The 24,154-nt window shown below is 43.6% G+C and overlaps 1 protein-coding gene across 1 annotated transcript; it reads right to left on the minus strand.

Moving 5' to 3' along the window:
• Positions 1-476: 476 nt before the first annotated feature.
• LOC310811530 (rap guanine nucleotide exchange factor 5-like) lies at positions 477-23,082 on the minus strand (the record flags this gene model as incomplete). The annotated part of the gene is made up of 18 exons (XM_083679719.1): positions 477-2,257; positions 2,655-2,709; positions 2,813-2,877; positions 3,038-3,125; positions 3,379-3,429; positions 3,535-3,625; positions 3,944-4,122; positions 4,268-4,387; positions 4,679-4,776; positions 5,188-5,337; positions 5,723-5,801; positions 6,076-6,106; positions 8,077-8,174; positions 8,281-8,430; positions 8,753-8,862; positions 14,888-14,988; positions 15,804-15,943; positions 22,894-23,082. The coding sequence occupies 18 exons, from the start codon at positions 23,080-23,082 to the stop codon at positions 2,139-2,141; spliced, it is 1,914 nt and encodes a 637-aa protein (XP_083535845.1). The 3' UTR covers positions 477-2,138.
• Between the last annotated feature and the right edge of the window lie 1,072 nt (positions 23,083-24,154).

The raw sequence follows: 24,154 nt of genomic DNA on the forward strand, positions 1-24,154 counted from the left end.
TATTGTACTGGTCTTCCTCTGCTGGCTCTTCCTCTCATTAGCACGCCACAGCAGCTAGCCAGTCATTAGCTGACAGGGAAATGATACAGTGCTGTGTGTGTTTGGGAGGAAATGGCAGGGTAGCAGAGCCCCACACAGCAGGAGGTGATGCTACAGATAGTCACGTTAAAGGCCAACCAGGGCACCTGGTTAATAAGGCCAATGAGGGCATCTAGGGCACCCCTCGTTTGGGGAACTGACTAAAGAATTTGTTTACTTTTTTTTATTATTCCAAGAAAATAAGATGGTACAATTTCAGTGATAATTTGTATTTGCTAATTTGCTATATGCCTAAGGAGGAGACCGTGGGCCCTCAACATTGAAGTGTAACATAATGGTGCATTTAGATGGTGGCAGGACAGAGGTAGTGCAATCTAAATAAACTCAACACACATGTTAATTCTCTAAAAGAAAACATTTTCACTTTATTATTTTCTCATGATACATTCTGAAATAATTGTCAAAATGAATATATAAAGGAGGGAGTGAGAAGAGCATTGTGTTTGTGGCTTTGTATTGCTTTGTTTGCACTTTTTGAAATGTGTTTTCTTTCCTTTTCTAGAAAGTATAAGTTGGGTATTGTATCAGCATGTACAAGATTTGTCTACAAAGAAATACTTATTTACATGCACATTTGACTTGGGCGGTCAATCCATGGTTTTGCCATGTCATGCAGACCCCATAACCCATCTGAAACCATGGCAGATACCTCCCACATGACATGGATCTGAATTATCTTCAGCCAAAGAGTAAATAAATTAGTCTGTAATAAATAAGTCTCCATGTCCAACCCGCAAATGCACAACATATACAGTATACAGTATAAGGAATCTACATGATCTGCCTTAATCAACCAGATACTACTGTAGTTCACAGATCAAGTGAATCCACAAGAGAAACTATTATTTCCTTTTAAATCAGAGATGGGATGAAGGAGGTGGTTCTAAATAATCAATCTTTGTCATAGTCTACCTTCCTGTCAAAACCAATAGAACAGTTCACAAATACAGTAGTATTCCTAAGAATACAGTAGGATGCAATGAGTACTACACACCTCACAAAGGCCTATGTAGAAAGTCAATCCTGATGGTGCAACATGTAAATACAGAGCTTCAATGTTGGACAGCCATCTCTATTATCTAAACTAGAAAATAAATAGGCAAAGGCTTTTCATCTGTTTCTCTACATGTTGAAAGCCAATCTTAATACTCACCTATTGCTCTCTTAAAATGCCAAATACAGACATGACAGTTTCTGCTTGTTTTACTTGTCTGATTGTCCACAGCTAAAGACAAAATAGATGACTACACTACTCCCATCCGTAAATCTGTAAGAGAAAGAATAGCAGTAATAGTGCCAAATTTGAATGGTCTTTCTACAGTGTTTGGCACTGGTGTGCAATAATGATTATGTGACTATGTGACTAAAACTAACTCACACACACACACACACACACACACACACACACACACACACACACACACACACACACACACACACACTATAGTAAAACAATCCAAGAGGAGAAAGTAAAAGTAAAGCAAACATAATAAGGGTAAATACATTGTTTTTCCATTACATTGTTCACCATTTCAACCAACAAGAGAATGGCACTATTCCACTATTTCATTGATGCATGATGGAAAAGTCAGATCCAACACTAACCGCTAATACTAAAAGGTAAACAGTAACGAAATATGTGACACACAGTGATGCTGTAGATTTGGGAATCCCTTTTCAATAGTTTTTATTTGCGCTTAACACACGTAACTTCTCAACTTGTCCTGGAATATTTGGATTGGGTCTGTGTATTATCAACTGTTATAGGTGTGATCACCTTCACTGAAACCGATAATAGTCCTACTGTATCAATGAAGAATTGAAGCAGACCTATTTGTTTTAGCTGAGATGCTCTTTGGTTATCTCTGATCTAGCATCACTTTCCAGGCTTTATTGGCTCTCGGTGGCCGCGTTATCTCTGATCCATGTTTTGAATTGGGGGCTCTTTTGGGATGACTGAGTCCTGAGGGTATTTGGGTGAACGGTCCACTGCTCCTTGGGCGGTCCGACTGAGAGAGAGAGGGGCTCTGAACGTCTCTCTATGCCCGGGGCTCCAGCCTGTGTGACAGCTCAAACAGACTCTGCTGATTGTCAATGACGTGAAGGTAATCGACACAGGCCCGCACCTCTGGGCTGCTTTTCTGGGTAATGCCATTTCCTGGAAGAAACAGAGAACGCTTGTTTACCTCCAGGCTGACTGAGCACTACCCATAACAGGCCATAACCATTAATGCACTGTCTTCATTACTTCTTAGTGGATGAGTCCCGCAAGAGGGGGAGGAGGGGGGGAGTTCTCAACATCTATCAATGAGTCTATGTAGTAACAGAAATGTATATTATTGATCATCTAATAGAATATTGTTATACTGTACATCACACAGTGTGTAGAACCTTAACATTGTCTGACACGGCGCAATGACTGAAGAAAGACACCAACTTGGAGCTGCTCACTGTGCTGTATGTGCAGTACATCATGACCAGAGACAACATGAAGGTACAGGGGCAACTCATTACAGTGAACCTGTTGTTCAGTCAGAGAGACTGTAGCCACCCACCCGTTGGATCTCCCTGACAGTGTCGGATGAGACGCACCGTGTCCGCTATCATGTGCTGAGAGAGAAGAGAGAACATTTGAAACACATGAACAGAGAAATAATTACAAATATCACAAATTATCACATATCCACTGGAGACAGAACACGTGTCTACTTACAAGCTTTTCAAAATTGACCAGGTTATCATGAAATGTTTTGTTGCCCTCGTGAATGAATGTGATATCTAGGAAAAAGGAGCCATGTATTAGTATTACAACAACATTATGCCATTTTAACTTACTACATTACTGTTGTATTCCTCAACAACAAGGTGCTTTAGGATTCATTAAAGGGGCTGAGGGAGAGGTAATGATGATAGAATACAGCCTTTTCTCTGAGCCAACCTTTCAATAGCAGAGGAAGAAAGGGGATCTTAGGCGGTTTCATCTTCTTGAAAGCGTCTCTGTAGGCTTTGTGGTTATGAGACGGGTCCTGTGAATACATGTTAATACTTGAGTGTGACGAGGGTCTACAGGGAGAAATGTGTGCAGTGCAGGTCTCCTAAAAAACCCCACAACCATCTGTAACTATCCCCAGAGACCAAGGCTAGCAATGCTAATCAAGCCTGATGCTTTTATTAGCTCGGGCCGAGGAAACACATTTATAATGGCCAACCAAAGCAACAGGCCTCTGTATTCAGCAATGAAGTGTTCCAACACACGGACAATGAGGAAAATTGACATACTGTCATCATCTCCAGCTCTGAAAAGAGTTTCTTGAATTTCCCTGGAACCTTCTGTTTGAAAGAAAAACAGTTTGAGTTTTCTGACGATCACAATCAAAAGCACAGCTGCTTTGATGAGCTATGGCCATCAAAGGCACACAAAGAGACTCTCCTTACCTCCCATGTCTGATTGAGTCGGCTGACTGCTGCAGTGTTCAGGCCCATAATGATGGCAAAGAAGGAGTTGAGGTCCCTCTGTGCTTTACAGCTATGGGAGGGAAACCATGGACAAACTCTGTGAACTCAGGCTGCATACAAAGATACTTGTACAGTACAACATACACAGTAATATCTGTTATTCCTTAGTTCACCACAGGAGGGGGCATAATGTCCATGTGAAGTTTATAGTTTCATAAAGGTTTCATCTATAGTGCAGTGGGTCAGGTACAGGGCAGCTACTGTATAGTGAAATGGATCAGCTGGCTCTGTAACAATAACAGCACAACAGCACCATCCTGAGTATACAACAACACTCTTTGATGATGATTGCTGCTTTGTGGTCAAAGAGGAGAGGATATCTTCTTACTGTGCAGCAATCTTGATGAACTTTTTGATGAGCTGGACACGTTTGCAGAGAGTGGGGCACAGCAGCACCTCAGTCATCACCCACAGCTGGACCTCATTGCAGCGCTGCAGCAGCAACTCCAGTGCCACCGTGTGGCCACTGCTGGCATGGCGGCTGAACGTGAAGTACACCAGCTCTTGCTGTGAGGAGCAAAGACATCTGTTTGTGTTATTCTGCAGTTAAATCCCCTCACAGCTGTCATCTAACCTAATTAGTTTGAAGTAAATCAAGCTCAGAGATTATACAAATCAGTGAAAGCAAAAGTATACAAAACATGAGGCCCACCTCGTGTATTGAGTTGAATATACTCCAGTCAAAGTTGGTGAGAGCTACAGCCACATCCCATGTGTTCATGCTCAAAATGTGAGCCGACCTCTGTTGCTCTGCATTGTCTGTGAAAGGGTTCTGGTAGGAGAAAAAATATAGAATAAGATAATGAAAGATCTTTATGGGTATGTATTTACATTATATATTATATTAATCTCAGATAAGATTAAAACCTCAGGTTCATGTGAGCATACAGTATAGAGTATACAGTCAATATTAGGATAACAACATTGTGATAAGCAAAATGAATAGATAGGTAGGCTATTACAGTGTTATGACCTTCAAAAGTCTGAGAACGGTATAATCTACTATATTCTTAATTTTGTGTCCATAGGAACATTGGTCAAGATGACTCATTGTGATTCCTACCGTGATTTCACTCAGGTCCTTTCTGCACACATGCAGCCTCCCCACTGCTGTCAGCGAATCAGAGTAGACTCTGTCCTGAGGCTGAAGGAGGAGCTTTTCTGGAGAAAGAAAACATCACCCAGAGAGTAAAGCCATTAGAAATATGTCATGTCACTTGCTATCTACTGTAGATAAGTCCCTTTGTGCTGGGCTCTGCTCTGCTGCAGTGACTCATTTCTGTTGCTGATAATAAGGAACGTTTGGCTTTACATGTCTGGACTGCAGGTGATTGTTCATTTCTACTCACTTTCTGAATCTGCAGAATTTCACGTATTCATGTAACCCGAGAATATAATGTTTGGTCAGTGGGAAAGCATTTCGGTCAGGGGATAACTGGTATAAGTAGAATCACTTGCTCAGCCAGTCATGTGCTTTCAGAGCTGTACTGTATGGTATGTACTGTGGAGTGAAAACAAGAATACAGCAGAGCTAATGACTAGAACTCTCTGTGCTCTGTGCTTGGTGTTTACCTCCAGGGTAGGTGACAGCCAACAGAACCAGGTCCTCCTGAGGGACTTCCATCCTCTCTGCCACGGCCTGCAGCAGCTCCCGTGCCACTACGCTGGACTGGGTCCGCACACTCAGGTATGAGTCCATAGTCACGTATACATGGCACAACACTGACGAGGGAGAGAGACATAACACCGATTACGCATCTGCATAGACATCCTAAGTTGTACCACAGTGGAAAGTTTCAGTCATCAGACTGTTTGATGAGCATCTGGGGACGATTGTTTTATGGACAATATGGTTTGAGCTGTTCTATTAGAAAAAGGAAGTCATGGAAGGGAAGGTACAGTACGGTAGGATCGAGATTCAAATGCATGTGGGAAGTATTGGGAATGCATTGTTTAGAAACTCCCTCACAAGGATTTCTATTGTTGAGTGTTTACTGTATTACCTTAAATGGCTTGAAATGTACTGTACTGTATGGAAATGCTCACAAACTCTGGAAACAACGTAGGTGGGAGGAATGTGTAAAGAAAGAGATGTTTTACGACTCACCTTCCTGGGTCTCCCTCTGTGTTCCTCTGGGTTGGAGCCCGTTTTCTTTAAAACTCAATTGGTGGAAAAGGGCTTTGCTCTAAGTGGAGGGAAATACATGGAATTCAGAGCACATTCATATTGTATGAGAACATTCTACCTCTCGACAGGACTCTGAAGCTATGACCTACACAGGAAATGAGAGAACAATTGTCTTAAATACCCATACCATTAGACACATTCAAATAACCCTAACCCTAACCCTAACCCTAACCCTAACCCTAACCCTTCAAAAAAAGACCTTGGCCTACTGTACGTCATTTACTGTACAATAGCTACAATAGCTTTGTATATGGCAGGGTTTTGTTCCTTACCTTTCTGTGAGGAGAATACTCATCCACCGTACTGGGGAGAGAGACACAAATCAAACAATGAAAAACACCACCAGTGAAACAAGCAAAAAGCCATACACGGTACCTTTAATAAGTTCCATGGCTAGTTCATTTGCCATTAGGGCTACAATATTATTCTGGACTGTACTGTAACTGTACCCAAACAATAACACCAATCACACCCTTCATTGTCAAGGTGAAATGAAAACATACACCCCTCTGTACCGTCATGTTCATGATTAAATCTGTGTGTCACGGCAAGATTAGAGTGCCTTGTAGATATTAGACCATTCCATCTGATCCCTTCAATTAATCACACTGTTTCTCATCAGCTTGGACTGCCTTATGTGATGGATAGCTGTGACTGCATGACCATCCCTCAGCCCTCACTGAGGGATCCCCCTCTGGCCAGAAATATATTCATTCGCTAATGAAAAGCCTGATTTCAACTGTCACCTTAAAGCAGAGGCGATGATATAATCCGTTCTCCCCCAAAACACTGTGAATGACAATGAGTGGAAGACAATACGTGCTACACTAGACATAGAGAGAGGGGGGGAGGGGGGGAGTGGGAGAGACAGAGAGAGAGAGATAGAGAGAGAGAGAGAGAGAGAAAGAGAGAGAGAGAGAGAGAGAGAGAGAGAGAGAGTGTGAGAGAGAGAGAATACATTTCTGGTCCCTTTTGTTATATAAAAAGGTTCAAAAAAATGTATGACCATTCTGTCATAGGTGACCATAGGTGAACATTCCATTCTTTCCCCTTATCCCCCTTAAGCTCCATTCACAAAGGGTTGATGGGGGTTGATGGGAGCAAAAGGCTACTGCAGGTTAACAGCCACTGAGTCTTCTTGCTATATAAAAAAGCTCAATTTAGCTTCCCCTGCCAGCAGACTTCCTGCTACAGAGCAGTCAGTCTGGGCCTCCTTCAACATGACCCTGACTGAAGGGCCAATAAATAGAAGGGTCCATCTGTTACTGACACCCACACAAAGTCTACTCTGCAAAGGGAGTGGGTGTAGTGGAAGTGTCTGCCATGGGTATAAAAATGAATAAAGCAGACAAAGATAATGGCAGCAGTGTCAGGTGGAATTATCTGCATGGGTTCTTAAAAGGTCGGAGGACCCCCCTGGGAGCTGCCTCTGATTGGAGGGTGTGGGTAAAGAGGGAGGGGAGAGGAGGGGATGATAGACGTGGGAGTGTCTGAGGTTGATTTGACAGAAGGCGGTGAGTTGTTTACACTCTGAGGTCTAAGTGGTATGCAGAGCTTATCTTTATTAAGCCTTTATTCAACAACAACATCTAGTTGACAGCAGAATTTCTTTCACCAGAGAGAACGAGCCAAGATGGTAGAATAACTCACTTCTTTATGATATAGCTGAGAGGAGCATTAAATGTATGCAACCAACAATATATTTGTATGCTGGGTATTCTTGGCTTTTGTGTATTGGCCAGTCAGGAGAGAATCCTCAATGTCTTTAGCCAGAATAGAATAGTACAGACAGGCCTCTATGTCATAACTAGTCAACAAATCCTTTCCATGTGTCTCTAAACCCTTGATATAGAGTTGTAGACGAATCCAGTGACCTTCACAATTCACCACAATCCATCCCAGAACACAGCAATTACTCTTAATTTATGAATGGATCCATTTATTTAAAATGCAACAGAGGCTCTAAAAACAGCCCATCTACAGTACAAGATGTTCCCATTAGAAGATGGCATTTTGGGAATCATGAGACAGAAAAGACTCTCTCTGTGCCTGTATGCCGGTTACAGTAATCTATATTCATAAGTGTTTTCCGAACTGCCCCACATTTAAAGACGCTCTTTGAATACAAGATCATGTTTCCTGTTTACCCCATGGTCAAAATTCACACTTACAAGATAAATAACATTGAATAGAAACGATTCATATGTAATAAATTATTTTATATCCTATTTCTAATTTAACACATGGAATGAAGTCATCATGAGGTCACTCACTGTCTGCGATGCTGCCGTAAGAGTTTCTGTAATTCTTTCAGATCCTTCTCCAGGGTTGGATACTCATATAGGTCATCCAGTACATAGCGATACAGGGTCTGAAAGAGAACCACAATTCTCATCTCTACTTTCTCTCCATCCCTTATCATGACATCATTGCTATATTTGTCCACCATCCTATCCTCTCCCCTTGCTTCTTCATACCTTCATGAAGAGTTTAACATGCTCGTCTTCCCGCAGGAAGTCTCTGTAGAGCGTGGTCCACTGTGACACCAGGTGCAGGACTTTGCGCTTCCTGTCTAGCGCCTCCTTCCCTTCCTCTTTTGCCCGGTATCTCCTTGAACAATAGGTGGACTTCAGGAGTTAAGGAAACAACACAGCCACAGCCACAGAGAGAGAGAGAGAGAGAGGTCTCTCACCCAAGGTTTGTGTATGTTGACATATGGCAGGCTATGCAGCGCCCATAGAGGACTGAAGGGTGAACTGAGCCTAGGGGTGAGGCAGATGTTTGGCTCAAAACCACTTATAAAACAGACAGAAAAGTCTATCAAAACAGACATGTCAATTCACACACTTTACACCTATCAATGTAAATGAAACTGTCCCTAATGCTAGCCTCTGTGATCTCCCCCATAGTGTTGCTCCTCTGTAAGTGGGTTGTGCGGTGTGGTTGTACTGTAGGCGTAGAGGTGACACAGGAAGGATATTGTCCCAGGAGAGCCTGACACAGATCACTGGTTGACATGAACACCAGGTAGGTCAGCAGGAAGTCATCCAGGAGGGTCTCTGTGAAACAAGAAACACACTATTTAAGGTAGAGGAATATAATGTACTGTAGAAAACATTAAACAGAATTGAACACACACACTTCGAATATAATTGCGCAGAATATAATTGATTCATGTGTATGCACTCTCAGTGATGCATTGGACCATCCAGAAGGATGCCCTATATACTATACTGTAGAAATCAGAGGATTCAATAGACAAACCAGAGACCATAGAAAGAACCTTATCTCTGAAAAGCGATTTCCACCTTCTCAATGACATTGTTTTAATGCTTCTCTTATCATATCTAGCCCCTCTCACAGCCTGCTACCATTAGCAGTAACCACATTCATCATACCACATACCTTCTTTATGGTCACAGTATGCCAGTGGAAGAAAAGCTCATTCAATGGTGCCTTCCCTTGAAGAATATGGTGGATGCTTTTAATCTCTTGTCTGTATTTTAAAAGTAATAGCACTGTGTAAAACATACTATCAACTCTGACTGTCACAGAATAAGCACTAACCTGGTTAGGCCTGTGGATAGTGTTGTTTGAAACACATTATGGGAAACCTCTCCCTTGCCTTTATGAAGATGCCTCCTAGACGGTTTCATTTTGATGATATCAATATGCAAAGCACATTTGCTTAAGAAAATCATTAAGGCAAAAGGATTTTAATTAGATAAGGCCTCGCCCGATAAATGTAATTAGTTCTATCAATTACCAAAATATCCTGCTTGTGCAATGTGAAAATGACTCCATGCCTGCCATGCCTTGTACAGTGTGCACATCTTGATCTAGCAAATCTAGCAACATGAATCAAAATAGCAGCATGCTGGTTTATCCACAACATTTGCTGTTTACCAACCTAAGATTGTAAGTGTCAGTTTGATTGGGGTTGCTGTCTTTTTATGTGATTGGGGTTGTTTTAGCACAATTTTATTAGTGCAGTTACTGAATCTTTTAGTCCAGTTTAATTAACTGCAAGCCATCTTGCTGTGCTGAAGGATGCCAGTGAACACAGAAACACAGAGGACGTAAGAAGCTGTCATTTAAGAAGGAAGCTTAATATGAGTGACCTTTCTGATAGTCCTGACTCCAATTTGACTCATCATCATTCCAAGTCGTTCAGGTAATGACTGGTAGTACCAATGATGATGGTTCATTTTTTATTTGCTCCCTGTGCTCTTTAGTTGTAAGATGTCTTTACGTCTATCCCCAACCTCACATTTAATGTATTCTTGAATGTTCTCTGCTGCAAGTTGTACCATGAAGATAAGGCAACGCGCTGTCAACATGCCAGTTGACTCTCTCTAACCTCCGGTGCAGTCAATGTTTCCAATCTAATTATCTTTCAAACACAGAGGCAGTCTGATATTAGCCTAGCCATTGCCTTAATGTGTTTACATGCATCATAGTCGGTCAGTGTGTCCCTGCAGGCAAAAATCTCAAGGTGACAGGAAATCTCATTCCTAGATATGCTTTGATTTCATTACAGTACAGTATCTCTTTAGAGTGGCTTGACGATGATCTAATAAACAAGCAAATTCAGACAATGTAGAAATAGCAACTCAGTTCAGTGCATCTCGCTTGTGCGGTATTACAGAATTTAGTGGAACTTTATGATGCATCTTGAGAGGACCTGAACCGGCTTTGATCTATACAATCTATCAAACTATTTGTGGCACTGACATTCAGAAGTTTGGAGTTTATTTTGTGTTTACTGCCATATGGGTCTCGAGCACCCCTGAAAAGATTATTAAATCGAAATGTCTTCCGGAGACATTTGGAAATTAGAGCTTTGGGCAGGTTGACATTTTTCTGTCTGCTGAGCCACTCCTGATCATGCCAGTTATGTAAGTCATTGAGAGAGAGCGAGAGAGAGTGAGGGACAGTGAGATTGAGAAAGAGAGAGAGTGTTGGGGAGAGAGAGAGAGAGAGAGAGAGAGAGAGGGAGAGAGAGAGAGAGAGAGTGAGAAAGAGAGAGAGTGTTGGGGAGAGAGAGAGAGAGAGAGAGAGAGAGAGAGAAAGAGAGAGAGAGAGAGAGAAGGAGAAAGAGAGAGAGAAGGAGAAAGAGAGAAAGAGTGGTTCAAGAGAAGACGCCAGGCCAGAGAAAAGCTCTACAAATCCTATTAGTGACAACCTCTTCCCCAGCTCGCTGGAAGTGTGCCTCACACCCAGCATTGTAAATTCCCCCCTTTAATTTCACACTTACTTCCCAGGGCTTTGTATGCGTTCTGCTCCACAGAGCTCCCTCACATCATTATGTTAATCCACAGTGTGCAGCTGTAGACACATCACTCACTGCCTTATGAGTAGCAAGTTAGCAACATACATTCAACATACACAAGTATGGTACAAACAGACAACCCCATGAATGTAACACACACACACACACACACACACACACACACACACACACACACACAGCACCACCCCCTTATGCCACTGTAACTACATTAAACCTCTTGTGTCTGTTCTTTTCAGATAACCCTGATCCAAGCCCAGTCTTAGGGGTTACCATATTACACATACTAGCCTCTGAAGTAATTTGTGAGTTAAAAAACAGAATTCATATTTTGTTATCAAGAAGACCTTGAGGCTTACTCCCCTAGCAATTTCTGCTTTTCAATACAGCAAAATTGTTGAATTTACAGTATGAAAAATTCTTCACTAGCAAGGATTAAATCCAAAGAATTTTGACATAGAGGCATTTTTCTTGAAATGCACCGTGACAAACTCATATTTCGTACCAGCTCATACAGTAATATCTATAACTTGAAATAGAAATTCAAGTCATATACTGTATGTATCTCAAAGTCTTCCTCTTAATCCCTGTACATATCTAAGGACCTAAGGACAGGTGTACACATTGATCCTCAAAGATTATAGTTGGAAACCACCTCTACAGTACATAGAGGGACATAGATGTACAGAGCTTATTCACTACTAAATCCAATCCCCGGTTTTCTGTAGAAAGACTGCCTGAGGGAACAGTTAATGGCTCTGGGCATATTATAATTGATTTAATTCATGAACACGAGCCAGTTAGTCTCTTTGTCACTGGTCTGTCCTTTCTTCACTGAACATAGCACCCAGTACACTACAAAACACCCCTATTACTACTAATGGGCCCTGACCAGAGGTTTGGGACATGGTCCATGTCTTTCACTTGATAAAGGTGGGAGAGGTAGAACAGGTGGGAAAGGAGTGATGTACTGTATATGAAAAACAATACATGGAAATCATATGAGACTATATGTACATCAATTCTATTCATAAGCTTCTCTCCCTACAGAGTTTGATGCAACTTGAAAGAGGAAGAGAGCTATAGTATGTGTTTGTAATAATTTGTATGAATGTGGTATTAGTATTACTCTGGATTATTCTATAACACAATAGCCCCCATCAAATCTCTCACATCAGATCAAATTTACTTTCCAATTACAAGGGATCCCAGAATGGAATTAGTTGATTCAATACATTGATTGAACACAACATCAACTCATCAATCAAACTAGCCCCTCTTTGCATTTCAATAAGCATTATTGAAATTGATCAATTCAGCTTCCAAAACCAGCATGTTCATTTGCCAGGCATGTGCAGTAGTCAGCACTGACTACACTCCAGAGAGGAATTACATTAAATCTTAATGATGACTTCCTATCATATACAGCAATGTATGCATAATGCAATAATCTGGTTATTATAATGCAATAGAGTCAGATTTGTTGTAAATGTCATCTCTCCTAAGCCTATGTAAACACATGCTCTAGTAGGGGTTTGCAGCGAGCATACTCTGCATTGCTCATGAGTGAATCTGTGGGATGAGTAAAGGCAGAATCGATTGCAGCACTCAGAGACTTGGCTCAGGGAGAGAAGGCAAGTCTGAACCCTACTGAACACACTACACTCTGCCCGACTCCCAGAGGAACACCCTACAGGCTATCTCGGATGCACACAGAGAGCTGTACAGTTACAGTATAGGTTAATGTTCTGTATCCAACCACATGTTCCATTCCTCAAACATGCCTGTGGTGATCATTTCAAAGTGCCATCTTGCAGAAACATCTTTATGCGAACTTCATTCTGGGTACCAGAGGGAACAGATACATCTCCAGCTGTATTCAGTATGCAGTGTTACTACAAGTTGCTTACAGATGTTATCTAACATCTACCGTGAGGGCTGAGATCACATACTGACACGTACACATAAACATACACACTCAAACACCCAAACACACACTCAAACATTATTCTTTGATCCAAACACTGCACACATCATCACATGGCTCCCTGCCTTCTCATCAGCATACACAAACAGCAGTCTCTTCGCTGTGAGTGTCATAGTTGGTTTAGTGTTGGTCAATGCTTTACAGTAAAACCTGATGGTGTTGAGTGTACCAACGCTGTGTTCTCACTTGATCACCCCTCTTGTTATTCTGGGGGAGAGCAGCGATGGGGAGCCCCCCAGGGCAGGACCCCAGTAGCAGCAGTAGCAGTAGTACTGTAGCAGTGCTGCAGAACTCAAACAGACAGAGAGAGCAGAGAGAGCAGAGAGAGCAGAGAGAGCCCAGGTCAAATGGACTGCTGACTGCTGAGCATCATTGACCAATCAGAGATCAATGGCTCATTGGGACTGATCTCATTCTGTGCCAAGAGTCCTGCTGTGTGACCCTGGGACATCACTCACACTCCCCAGCCTGCCCCAGCACAGGCCAAGGGGGTGTGAGGGCTCCAATATACTAATCCTAAATGATCTGTCGACTAGCCTGCCACTACCACCTCAATGAGGGAATGGGTGCAATTTGACACAGTCATTGGACAAATCAAATGCATACACAAAGAACACTGTAAACCAACAAAAACGTTTAATTTTAAAGATGTTGATTTGTAAAAATCGAATAAAAAAAATCTAAATTTACCGTTCAACTCTGAAGTCTTTGACAGCTTGTTATTGTTGAAACCCCCCATTACTTTACAGTAATTGTCCCTAACAATTTCCTCATACATAGTACACTGTGCTTCATGCATTTTCTCCAATCATAGACACATCTCTAGAGAAAATGATGAGATCAATTCAATGACTCCACTCACTTCCTCATCAGAATGAGCAATGATCTCTGGTCTGTGGGGAGCGAGCGCACAGCCTGATGGGAGATCATCTGTGACTGCATCCATCTCCCACATCCCAGGAGCATTCTGCTTTATCTCTCTCTCTCTCTCTCTCTCTCTCTCTCTCTCTCTCTCTCTCTCTCTCTCTCTCTCTCTCTTTCTCTCTCTCTCTCTCTCTCTCTCTCTCTCACACACACATTATTTCTCTCTGTGATTTCTCTCTATCTATCTCACAATTTATCTGCCATCTCCCTCTCTCTCTCTCTCTCTCTCTCTCTCTCTCTCTCTCTCTCTCTCTGCCATTTCTCATTTCTCTCTCTCATCATCATATCTACCTTCATATATCCATCCTCAGTAAGAGGCACTCTCCTCTCTCCTGGCAGCAGTATGGCATATTCACCTACCTCCTAGGAGGAGGGGGAATGTGTTGATTTGTTGTGGCAGTGAGACAGGCCTGTACCTTAGGGAGGTAGAATTACCCCCCACTGACCTGGAAAATGAGAAATCCCTATCTCTGTCTGTTTATGAAACAAACAGGCACAAACTTAGAGTTACTCTAGGGATGACGACACCTTATTAGCTAAGTCCCAATGTCCTGGGGGAGCTACTGTACCATCTCATCAGACTGAGAGGAGAGGAGAGGAGAGGAGAGGAGAGGAGAGGAGAGGATATTCTGATTAATGACACTGTGTACTGTAAATGAACCTCCTCCATATAAACAAACTGGCTCCTCTCACAACAATTGTGTCTCTCAGCTGGCTCTCAGCCCTCCACTTTTTACCCCACCACGCCATCGATCATTCTTAAACACTCTTCGACTCTTCAGACACATCATTTAACATGCACTGACTACTGTAGAAGACAATGTAGAAAATAAGGGGAACAGATTCTCACAAGTAAAACATGCAGTGTTTGGGATGCACCCACCTGGCTCCTTGCCCTGTGTGGTACCCTGGTCATCGTCCAGCCTCAGGTCATTCAGCAGGTGCTCCAGGATCTTCTCTGGCGTCCCCGACACCACCACGTACCTGTCAGACACAACAGAGTCACTGGAAGAGTCCTCCTCTATGGAGGACAGAGAGCGACTACTGCTCCACTCCTCCTCCTCCGTCTCCTCCTCGTCTATGTAGCGGAAGTAGGGGACGTCGAAGGTGGGCACCGTCACCCCCTCTGCCTGGCTGGCACTGTCGCTGCTGCTGCCCTCGGAGCCTTCCTCGTCCTCCTCGTCCTCCTCCTGCTCCACCAGAGCAGCGGGCAGCAGTCTGCCCTCCTCCCGTCGTAGGTCCAGGGGCTGCGGCCGAGTGCCCATCCTCCAATGTGTCCCTGGTGCCCTCACACCGGCACGGTCGCCGTGGTTACTGCTGCATCATGCCCCCCCTTACCCACCCATCCATCCACCAGCAGCTGTTACAGCCCAGGGTCCACTTCCGTATACCCTGGGAGCAGCCCCAGTCTCCTGGTCTCTGTACCCCAGAGAGAGCTTTCCACACCCAGCCTGAGACAGTGAAACACTCCCCTCTGCTTACAAACAGCCAGCTAGCCAGCGGAGCTCCCTCTCACAATCCCAAGCTCCTTACACACACACACACACACACACACACACACACACACACACACACACACACACACACACACGCACACATACACACACACACTCAGTCCATCTGCCTGTGCAGGGAGCTGCAGTCCAAGCATGTGTGTGTTTAGATGTGTGCAAGTGAGTGTGTGTGAGATAGAGAGAGAGATAGAGGTGGAGAATGACTAGAGGAAGGGAGAGAGAGAGAGAGAGTGAGCGAGACAGAGAGAGTGAGAGTAAGAGAGGGAGGAGAGTGGAGAAGCTTACCTCCTGTCCCTCTCCTCTGTTCTCCCTCCTCCCCTCGCTGATGCGGAGAGGGTTGGCCGCTCTGACGACACTCTCTGGAGGACCAACACGTCCTGGCCCCTCTCCCTCAGACACACACGGACTGCCTCGTCACTGTGGGACTGGAGAGGGAAGCAGAGGAGGGGAGAGGGAGAAAGAGGGAGGGAGAGTGAGTAAGTGGGTGGGAAGGAGAAAGCGGGGAAAGGAGGGAGAGGGAGGGAAAGAGGGAGGGAGAGAGGGAGGGAGGTGTGTTATCACCAAGGAGATTCCCTGTCTTTTCTTCTCCTCACACACATCAGCATTGATTTCCATGACAATGCCTTACCAAATCCAACACTGTGAATGAAAGACTGTTTCCAGATACACTATCATTATTCTTTTTTATTCTTTTTATCAGTAAACCCATTCAGGAATTTACATAAAAAAGCTCATACATATTTTAATTAATTTATTGGTGCTGTCTAGGCATGATTTATTCATTTGCACCCAGCAACACTTAAAACACCAAAGTACAGCCATGTTGTCAGTGTGCTGGGCTTTGTATGGTGAAAACACCAGGTTTGGTGCCTGATTCACATGGGTGAGCCTCTGTGTGCTGTGTGTGTGATGGTGTCCTAACAAAGGGATAGGGACTGGTGGAGAACAACACACACATACACACACACACACACACACACACACACACACACACACACACACACACACACACAGACACAGACACAGACACACACACACACAGACACACACACACACACACACACACACACACACTGTGTTCATGCAGCTTGTGTTCATGCACGCACACAGTCACACTGCTGCAGCCATGTCACTTAATCACCAGAGTGTTATCAATCTTTCCCAGCCCTCAGGCACAGAGGAAAAACACTAAACTGGTCATCTCTCTCTCTCTCTCTCTCTCTCTCTATTTCTCCACCCACACAGGGAACAAAAGTGCTCTGTTGCTTATGCCTTTCCCCCATCCACTCTACTCTCGATCATGGGTGAAAGCAATTTAACCCACTAAGTCATCTCAAACAATGACCACCAGGACAACATCAACATATGACGGCCTCATTGTAATATACAGTAGGAAAACACAGCCAGTGCATTTGTGAATCAGAAATCACAGTAATCATGCAATCATTATGCAGGCTTGTAGTGTGGCTCCTCAGTGGAAACGAAATAAAATATGAATGCTATAAAGACTGTGTGTGTGTGTGTGTGTGTGTGTGTGTGTGTGTGTGTGTGTGTGTGTGTGTGTGTGTGTGTGTGTGTGTGTGTGTGTGTGTGTGTTCTGCTTTTTCCTCAAGCCCTAATAAAGCTCATCATAAAGTTCATCATTAATGAATATCTGAATATTATACTTGAAAGGTACATGAATTAGAGATAGCAAACATTTTATATCTGCCCTTTTTCGACAGTTTTCCCACTGGATTTCCCCTGGGACGTTTCACAGGCACCATGTACAGTATATGGGTAAATAATTGAACCTACATCGGATATTGGCTGGAAAGGAACACATGGGACCCCATAAGGGTCATCAGAAAGTGAGTTTTAGAGCTCTGCTGAGATAATGAGGTGGATGCTTAGTGGGGGGTGGTGGAGAGAAAATCATATCCAGCCATTGGAGACTGACCAACACGCCCAGCAAGGAGCAGACCTGCAGATACAGGTCTCATGCACAAAGAAACACCCCAGGAAATGAACAGAACAATATCCCTCTTGTCCTCAGAGAGGGAATGTACTGTATCACTACTGGAGAACATTTAGCACTGCAATGAGATGATGACGACAATGGATTGGTAATAGAACCAGTGAGTCTACTTCTCTATAGTATTTGACCATTCCCTCTTATCATTTCAAGGGGGATGTCTAAATATGGCAGAATTGCATGCAAATAGCCAAAATGGTTCCTGCTGAGTATAATAGTTTGCATAATATGCCAATTAAGTGGTAGGTGAAAGAATTGAAATTCAGTAAACATGTCAGTAGTCATTGACCCTGCAGAATCTCTTTGTATCTGTTACTAATATAATGGATGTCTATTGAATGTGTGAGAGTGCTGTGTCTGGTCTGGGCTTCTCAGTGGCTCTTAATGAGGAGCATGCTGTACACCACACTCTGGCCCTGTACGGGCTACTTCCTCAACACACACTCCACACCCATCACTCACACTCGCCTCTGTGCATGCAATTAGGCAGGCAGACAGGCTAGAAGTGGCTGCAGTTTTCTGCTCTGATTGCCTATTGCACTGAGGCTTCCAGGGACCTTCAGCACAGCAGGGCTTCCTGACACACTTAAACTGATCTTTACGCATGGTCTCTCACACACACACACACACACACACACACACACACACACACACACACACACACACACACACACACACACAGTGGAATGTCCATCACTGAGGAGACCAATTTCCAAGCACAAGACATTACACAGGGATTATTTTTCTCTGGTCAAAAAGGACCATTAATGGTAATGTGCCATGGGCAGCTCCTTGAGTACTGTGATTCATGACCTCTGAGCAGAGTACAACATCACACACACACACACACACACACACACACACACACACACACACACACACACACACACACACACAGTCTTGTGACAGGCTAAAGTGTGTTTCCTGGAGCCAAACGCCACACACTAGTTGGTGTGTGTGTGTGTGTGTGTGTGCGTGTGTGTGTGTGTGTGTGTGTGTGTGTGTGTGTGGATAACATATTGTGATGTTGTACTCTGCTAAATTCGACACACAAACACATACACACACACACACACACAAACACACACACACACACACACACACACACACATAAACACACACACACACACACACACACACACACACACACACACACACACACACACCAACTAAAGGTGTGGTGTTCGGCTCCAGGAAACACACTTTAGCCCATCACAAGACCCCATGACCCAGTGAGAGGGGAGGGAAGTATGGCAAGGAACTGAGAAGTTTCCCAGAAACTGACGCCTGTACTTTGCAGCATCCTGCATCATCCCACAAACTGTGAAAGCAGCATACATAAAGTTTAGTTACACACAGATCCCAAGACCACTATACAAAACCCTTGAAGTCAACCAAGTCTTGTTATCTCCCATAGATCATTGAACTGTTCTCAGCTCTTGTCTCATGCGTTCTCTGATAGGTCAACTAGCAGGCAGGCCTTTCCCCTGAATGAATTATTGATCCTGCCTCTGCAGCTGCTGTGCTGCGCTGGGGACAGTTTGGCCTCTGTGGTCACAAGTGTCCATCTAACAACAATTGGCCCTCTAGAGTAAAGTGGATGCTTTTAATGAGGGAGAGTGCCTGGGACACAATGTTCCTGTGTTAAGTGTGGAGGTGACCTACAGTACCACTGGAGTCCTCCCAACATAAATACTGTAGAGTAAACGCCATTCATCAGTCCTGCGTACGGGTCACATTCAGTCAAACAGAACTGATGACCCCCAGCCTGTAAACTCTCTCTCGATCTCTCTCTGCTGGCTTCCAGAGGCACCACGCTGGCTTAAAGGGATGCTGGTTGTCTGCATTCTCTGTGTGTCTGAGGCAGCTCAAGCATGTACGGTATGGAACACTTAAAGGGACCTGGAAGGTGTCAGTCTTGACAGAGAACAGACACATCCTCTGTATTGGGTTTAATCTCTCTCTCAAAGACGAGTGTACGTCAGAGAAAATGGGAATAAGAAGATCAGAAACTTCATCGTATGTGTTCACAAGTAATGTGACGCAAATATATCTGGTTGTTATCCAGAAGTGAGTTACTCAAATTCCTGCTTCAGCACTGAACTTCGTCTATCCATTGGCTCAGCGATGATGTAACATAAACATGGACATCTGCACATATCTCAATGTGTTTGTTCTGGAAGACTAGTGTTTGTGAACTAAAAAGTCATCAACTTAGAAAACTGAACAAAAACATAGTTGCTTGATGTCGACATTTATCCAATGACAGTTATGTAATCCTTTGGGGCGGGGGGGACGGACGGACGGACGGATTCTAAAATAGGGAAACAGAAGCCAGTGGGATATTTATTCTTCAGCAGCAATAACAAGCCCTGCCTTCCAATACAACAGAGTGTTCTCAGAAAGGCAAGACACATAATCAGTGCCATGCATCATACTGCGGTTCACATAACAGTGGGCCAGCGACCCCAGCCTGGCAAAGAGTCCGCCATGCATGGGAGGGTCCAGGGGTGACAACACGGTGGAGGAGAAACTCAAGGCTGGACGGGAGTGAACAGGGGAACTGTATCGGGTTGTACCCTCATGTTGGACTGTGGTGAATGCAATGAAGTGCAATGCAGTTGAAGCAAGTGTCAATAAACATTCATAATTGTATAATTTCAATTTCACTTGGCGTGCAGATTGGCTTTTAGGCTCTCCTACAAGGCACATTTCTAGGGATTGTGACTATGCCTACCTTGAGTTGGTCGTTAGCTGTTTTCACTTTGGTCTTGGCAGTTTAACAACCTTGTTGTACACATGTACACATGTCCTAAAGACCTCTTCACCCCCACTACCCCCCTGTACAAGTTTCTCTCCTGTTAATAAAAATAAATAAATAATAATAATTCCTTCTTCTAGCATTGTGACTGCCTATGGCCCCTGGTCCTAGCATTGATTACTTTGTCTTATGATGACTGATGGATAGATGATTAACTTACTTAAACAAATGTATTTGTTGTAAGTCGCTTTGGATAAATGTGTCTGCTAAATGCCATACATGTCTGCTAAATGCCATACATACATAAAAAAGCAGAATTCACTACATCATGTTACACCTTGCTTCATCCAGATGTACAGCATAGACGTGTTAAAATGGATTTGTTCTGGCATGCTCAAATGAAAAGTGCTAAGCAATCACATTTGCTTCAGTATATATAGTACAGTAAGTGCCATAGATGAAAACAGTGTTAGAAGTAGCAATAACGGTAGAAGTACAGCTCCCCTGAAAAAGACATTCACAACGACAAACATTACAGACTAGACTAGAAAGTCTACTCAAAGGAGAAGACTTTATACAGCTAGAGCATTTCAAAATGTGCTCCATTAAGATTTGAAATACTGTACGTTCAGACCAGTTTCACTGTTCTCAAAAAGAAGTAGACTAAACATGTGCTTAGAAAGAGGACCTTAAAAGGATTGAGGTCATATCAGACCCTGTGTTATGCAAGGAATGGAGCATAAAAATATTATTGAAGTTCGGTTCAGCTATTGCATAACATAGCCATGCATATGGCCATTAGCTCACAGACTTCCTTCCTATAACATTCAACACCTACACAGTTCAATGTAAGTACAGCCTATGCTGAATATCCCTGAAGATTTCTAGGAACTGCATCACTTGTCAGGTTTTTGTATGACAATACCTGGATGCTTTCATAAAGACAACAAACTAGGTTGCAATATTTTGGAATGTCCTCCTTTCCACTACAGTAGATGGAGACGTTATGAGAAAATGAGAATATACAAGAAAGGACAAAAAGGTCTGAGAAACAAAGAAACCATCATGACACAAATCTATTCAAGACACCAGCTTGACATAGTCCTATTGACAGAGAACGTGACATTTACTGAAACAACAACCTATACTGCACAAGATCATATCTAACGTTCTGTTTAAGGCTATGGTCCACGGTAAAGTGCATTGTGGTGAATAAGGACAGGGATAACCAGGGCCTGGTCCAGAGAAAAAGGTCAGAGTCCTTGTGCATTCAAAATCCACCCTAAAAGCACACAATGTCTTGGCATGGTGGTCAGAGTGAGGAGCCAGCTCTGGTCTGGGGTACTTGCATCAGCTCTTCCTGCCATTGTTGGTGTACTGTTCTACGCAGCGATACAGCTGGCAGGAAGGGAAAAAACTGAGCCCACAATGAGGTAGGCCAATCAGATCTCCCCTCAAGCAGCGAATTTGTGGTTGGTTTTAAGACGTGTGCAACCTTTACTATTCAATGACAGTGATAAAGCAGAGATGTAGTTTAGGGTATTGACCTTGTGACAATGACTAGTTAAGGTGGTGCTAAGAATACATGCGTCTGAGTCTTTTTAAACAGGTGAAATAGGTGGGAACTACTGTATAGCCAGAAGGCTGTCATTCATTTGTCATAGCTTTTCTCACTGACATTCTAGGCACTTCATGCTTGTTCAGGCTTCTAAGTTAAACAGTACTGTACAGTACACACTGTAGGAAGATAATACATTCCCTTAATTCATCTTCAGGGATGGCAGAGGCATTGCAGAATATGAGCATGGCAATAAAAACAGACAACAAATTAACATCAGTTTGATGAATGGCTGGGACACTCGAGAGGGAGTGGGTGCTTAGGCACAATGAATCAGCACACACACACACACACACACACACACACACACACACACACACACACACACACACACACACACACACACACACACATACACAGTGGAATGTCCATCACTACAGCATACATTACAGTATGCCCTAGAGCTAGACTTGTTATCTTATACTGTACGTGGATGTAAGACAAAGGATTGCTAATTCGGTTGGATATAGAAATGTGATACACAATAAGAGTGTGAAATGGAGCCTTATTGATGTGCCCACTGAGATAAGACCACCACAAACAACCATTATGTTTTGTGCAGCATATCAAAGAAGACTACAATTTACCTCATTAAGATGTTCTCTTACGTTCTCTTACCTTCAAACATATTTTTGCAATAGTTTCAGACTATGTATAACGTTGAGTACTGTACATAATCTGCCCATCGTTTGTAATAGCAGACATACAATACATTTACGTTGGAATATCATGATTCAATCAATCAGGTGTGGCCAACCTTTTATCACACACCACATCAAGCGATACGCTACATGCTCTCAATCGACTGTCGCTTTTATATCACATACTATCACATAGACCATCACATAGACTATCACATAGACTATCACATAGACCATCACATAGACTATCACATAGACTATCACATAGACTATCACATAGACTATCACTAAAACAGCCCTGCTCAGTAGAGCACAGTATGTGTATTGTCCAGCTATCTCACCTCAGTTGTCCTCTCCGGGGCCTTGCTGCTGTTGTGGCTGTGGAGGAAGCGGCAGCCGTCCTTGGCCAGCCTCTGGACCATCTCCAGCCTGGACAGGTCCTCCTTGTTGTCATGCAGGGCACACACGCCCCCCGGCTGCAGCGCAGGGGACACGGAGAACATGTACCGCAGGCCACAGTCCCACGACATGGCCAGAGCAGAACCAGCAGGCTGAGGCTGTACAACCAGGCAGACTCCCTGCACTCCACTTCTACAGCACACTCACAAGGTGTGTGAGGAGGCAGGCAGGCAGCTCGATTAGGAGAGTGTGTGTAAGTGTGTGTTTGTGTGTGTGTGTGTGCGCGCAGGTGAGTTACGGCCTCCTCTCTCTCTCTGAACCAAAGTGAATCCCTGTAGCAGCACACCTCCAGCTGGCTCTGTCATTGGGCTACACAAACAGCTCTGGCGTTAGAGCAAGGACTCCAGGTGTCCCTGTGTGTTTAGCTCCAGAGAGAGAGTGAGAGGCTGCCTCCCTTGTTCCCTCCTTCCCTTCCCTTCCCTTTCACCGCTGGGGAGGGGAGTGAGCCGGGAACATGGAGGGATCAGGAAACATCTGGCAAAGCAACGCCAGCCCTGCAGAGGAAGTTTCACAATCTCCTGAAAGCAGGAGAGAGAGAGCCAGTCCAAGCTGGCTGAAGGGCTGGGTTGGGTAAGCACAGGGAGGTCAGACATGCTGGTGGCCCAAAGGGGCCTGGGAACCCCCTGAGAATACACAGAGAAAAAACAATGGTTTCCCTCCAGTTATCAGCCCTGTTCTGTTATTGAATAGGTGGAATAGAGAGTTTTGAGTGCACTAAGTGACATTGAATGTCCTTTTAGTACACAAGCTCATACTGTTCCTGATCAGGATAGATGTGATAGGGGTCATGTGTGTTAAACCAGTAGGATAACAAAGGCTGAGATCTTTATGGGTTACTTTACTCAGAGTCCACATATTCATCATCATTCTAGTGTATTAGCCAATGAAAATGTGAGTCATCCTCCCTAGCCCACTGTGGTACTGTATGCCATGCGGTATAGGTATAGGTATAGGTATAGGTATAGGTATAGGTATAGGCATAATGACGGATGTTTAAAATAAAGGATAATAAAGGATGTTTTCAATCATAGGAATTAATTTTTCCACAGAATACCATTTCCTCTGTAATGCACTTTGTTCACTTGAATATGTTGTTTTCCTGACTGAAAACATAATCAAAGGATGGCTTCCCTCAGTGACCCT

Source organism: Argentina silus (assembly GCF_951799395.1).
Source record: "Argentina silus genome assembly, chromosome: 10".
Lineage (NCBI taxonomy): Eukaryota > Metazoa > Chordata > Actinopteri > Argentiniformes > Argentinidae > Argentina > Argentina silus.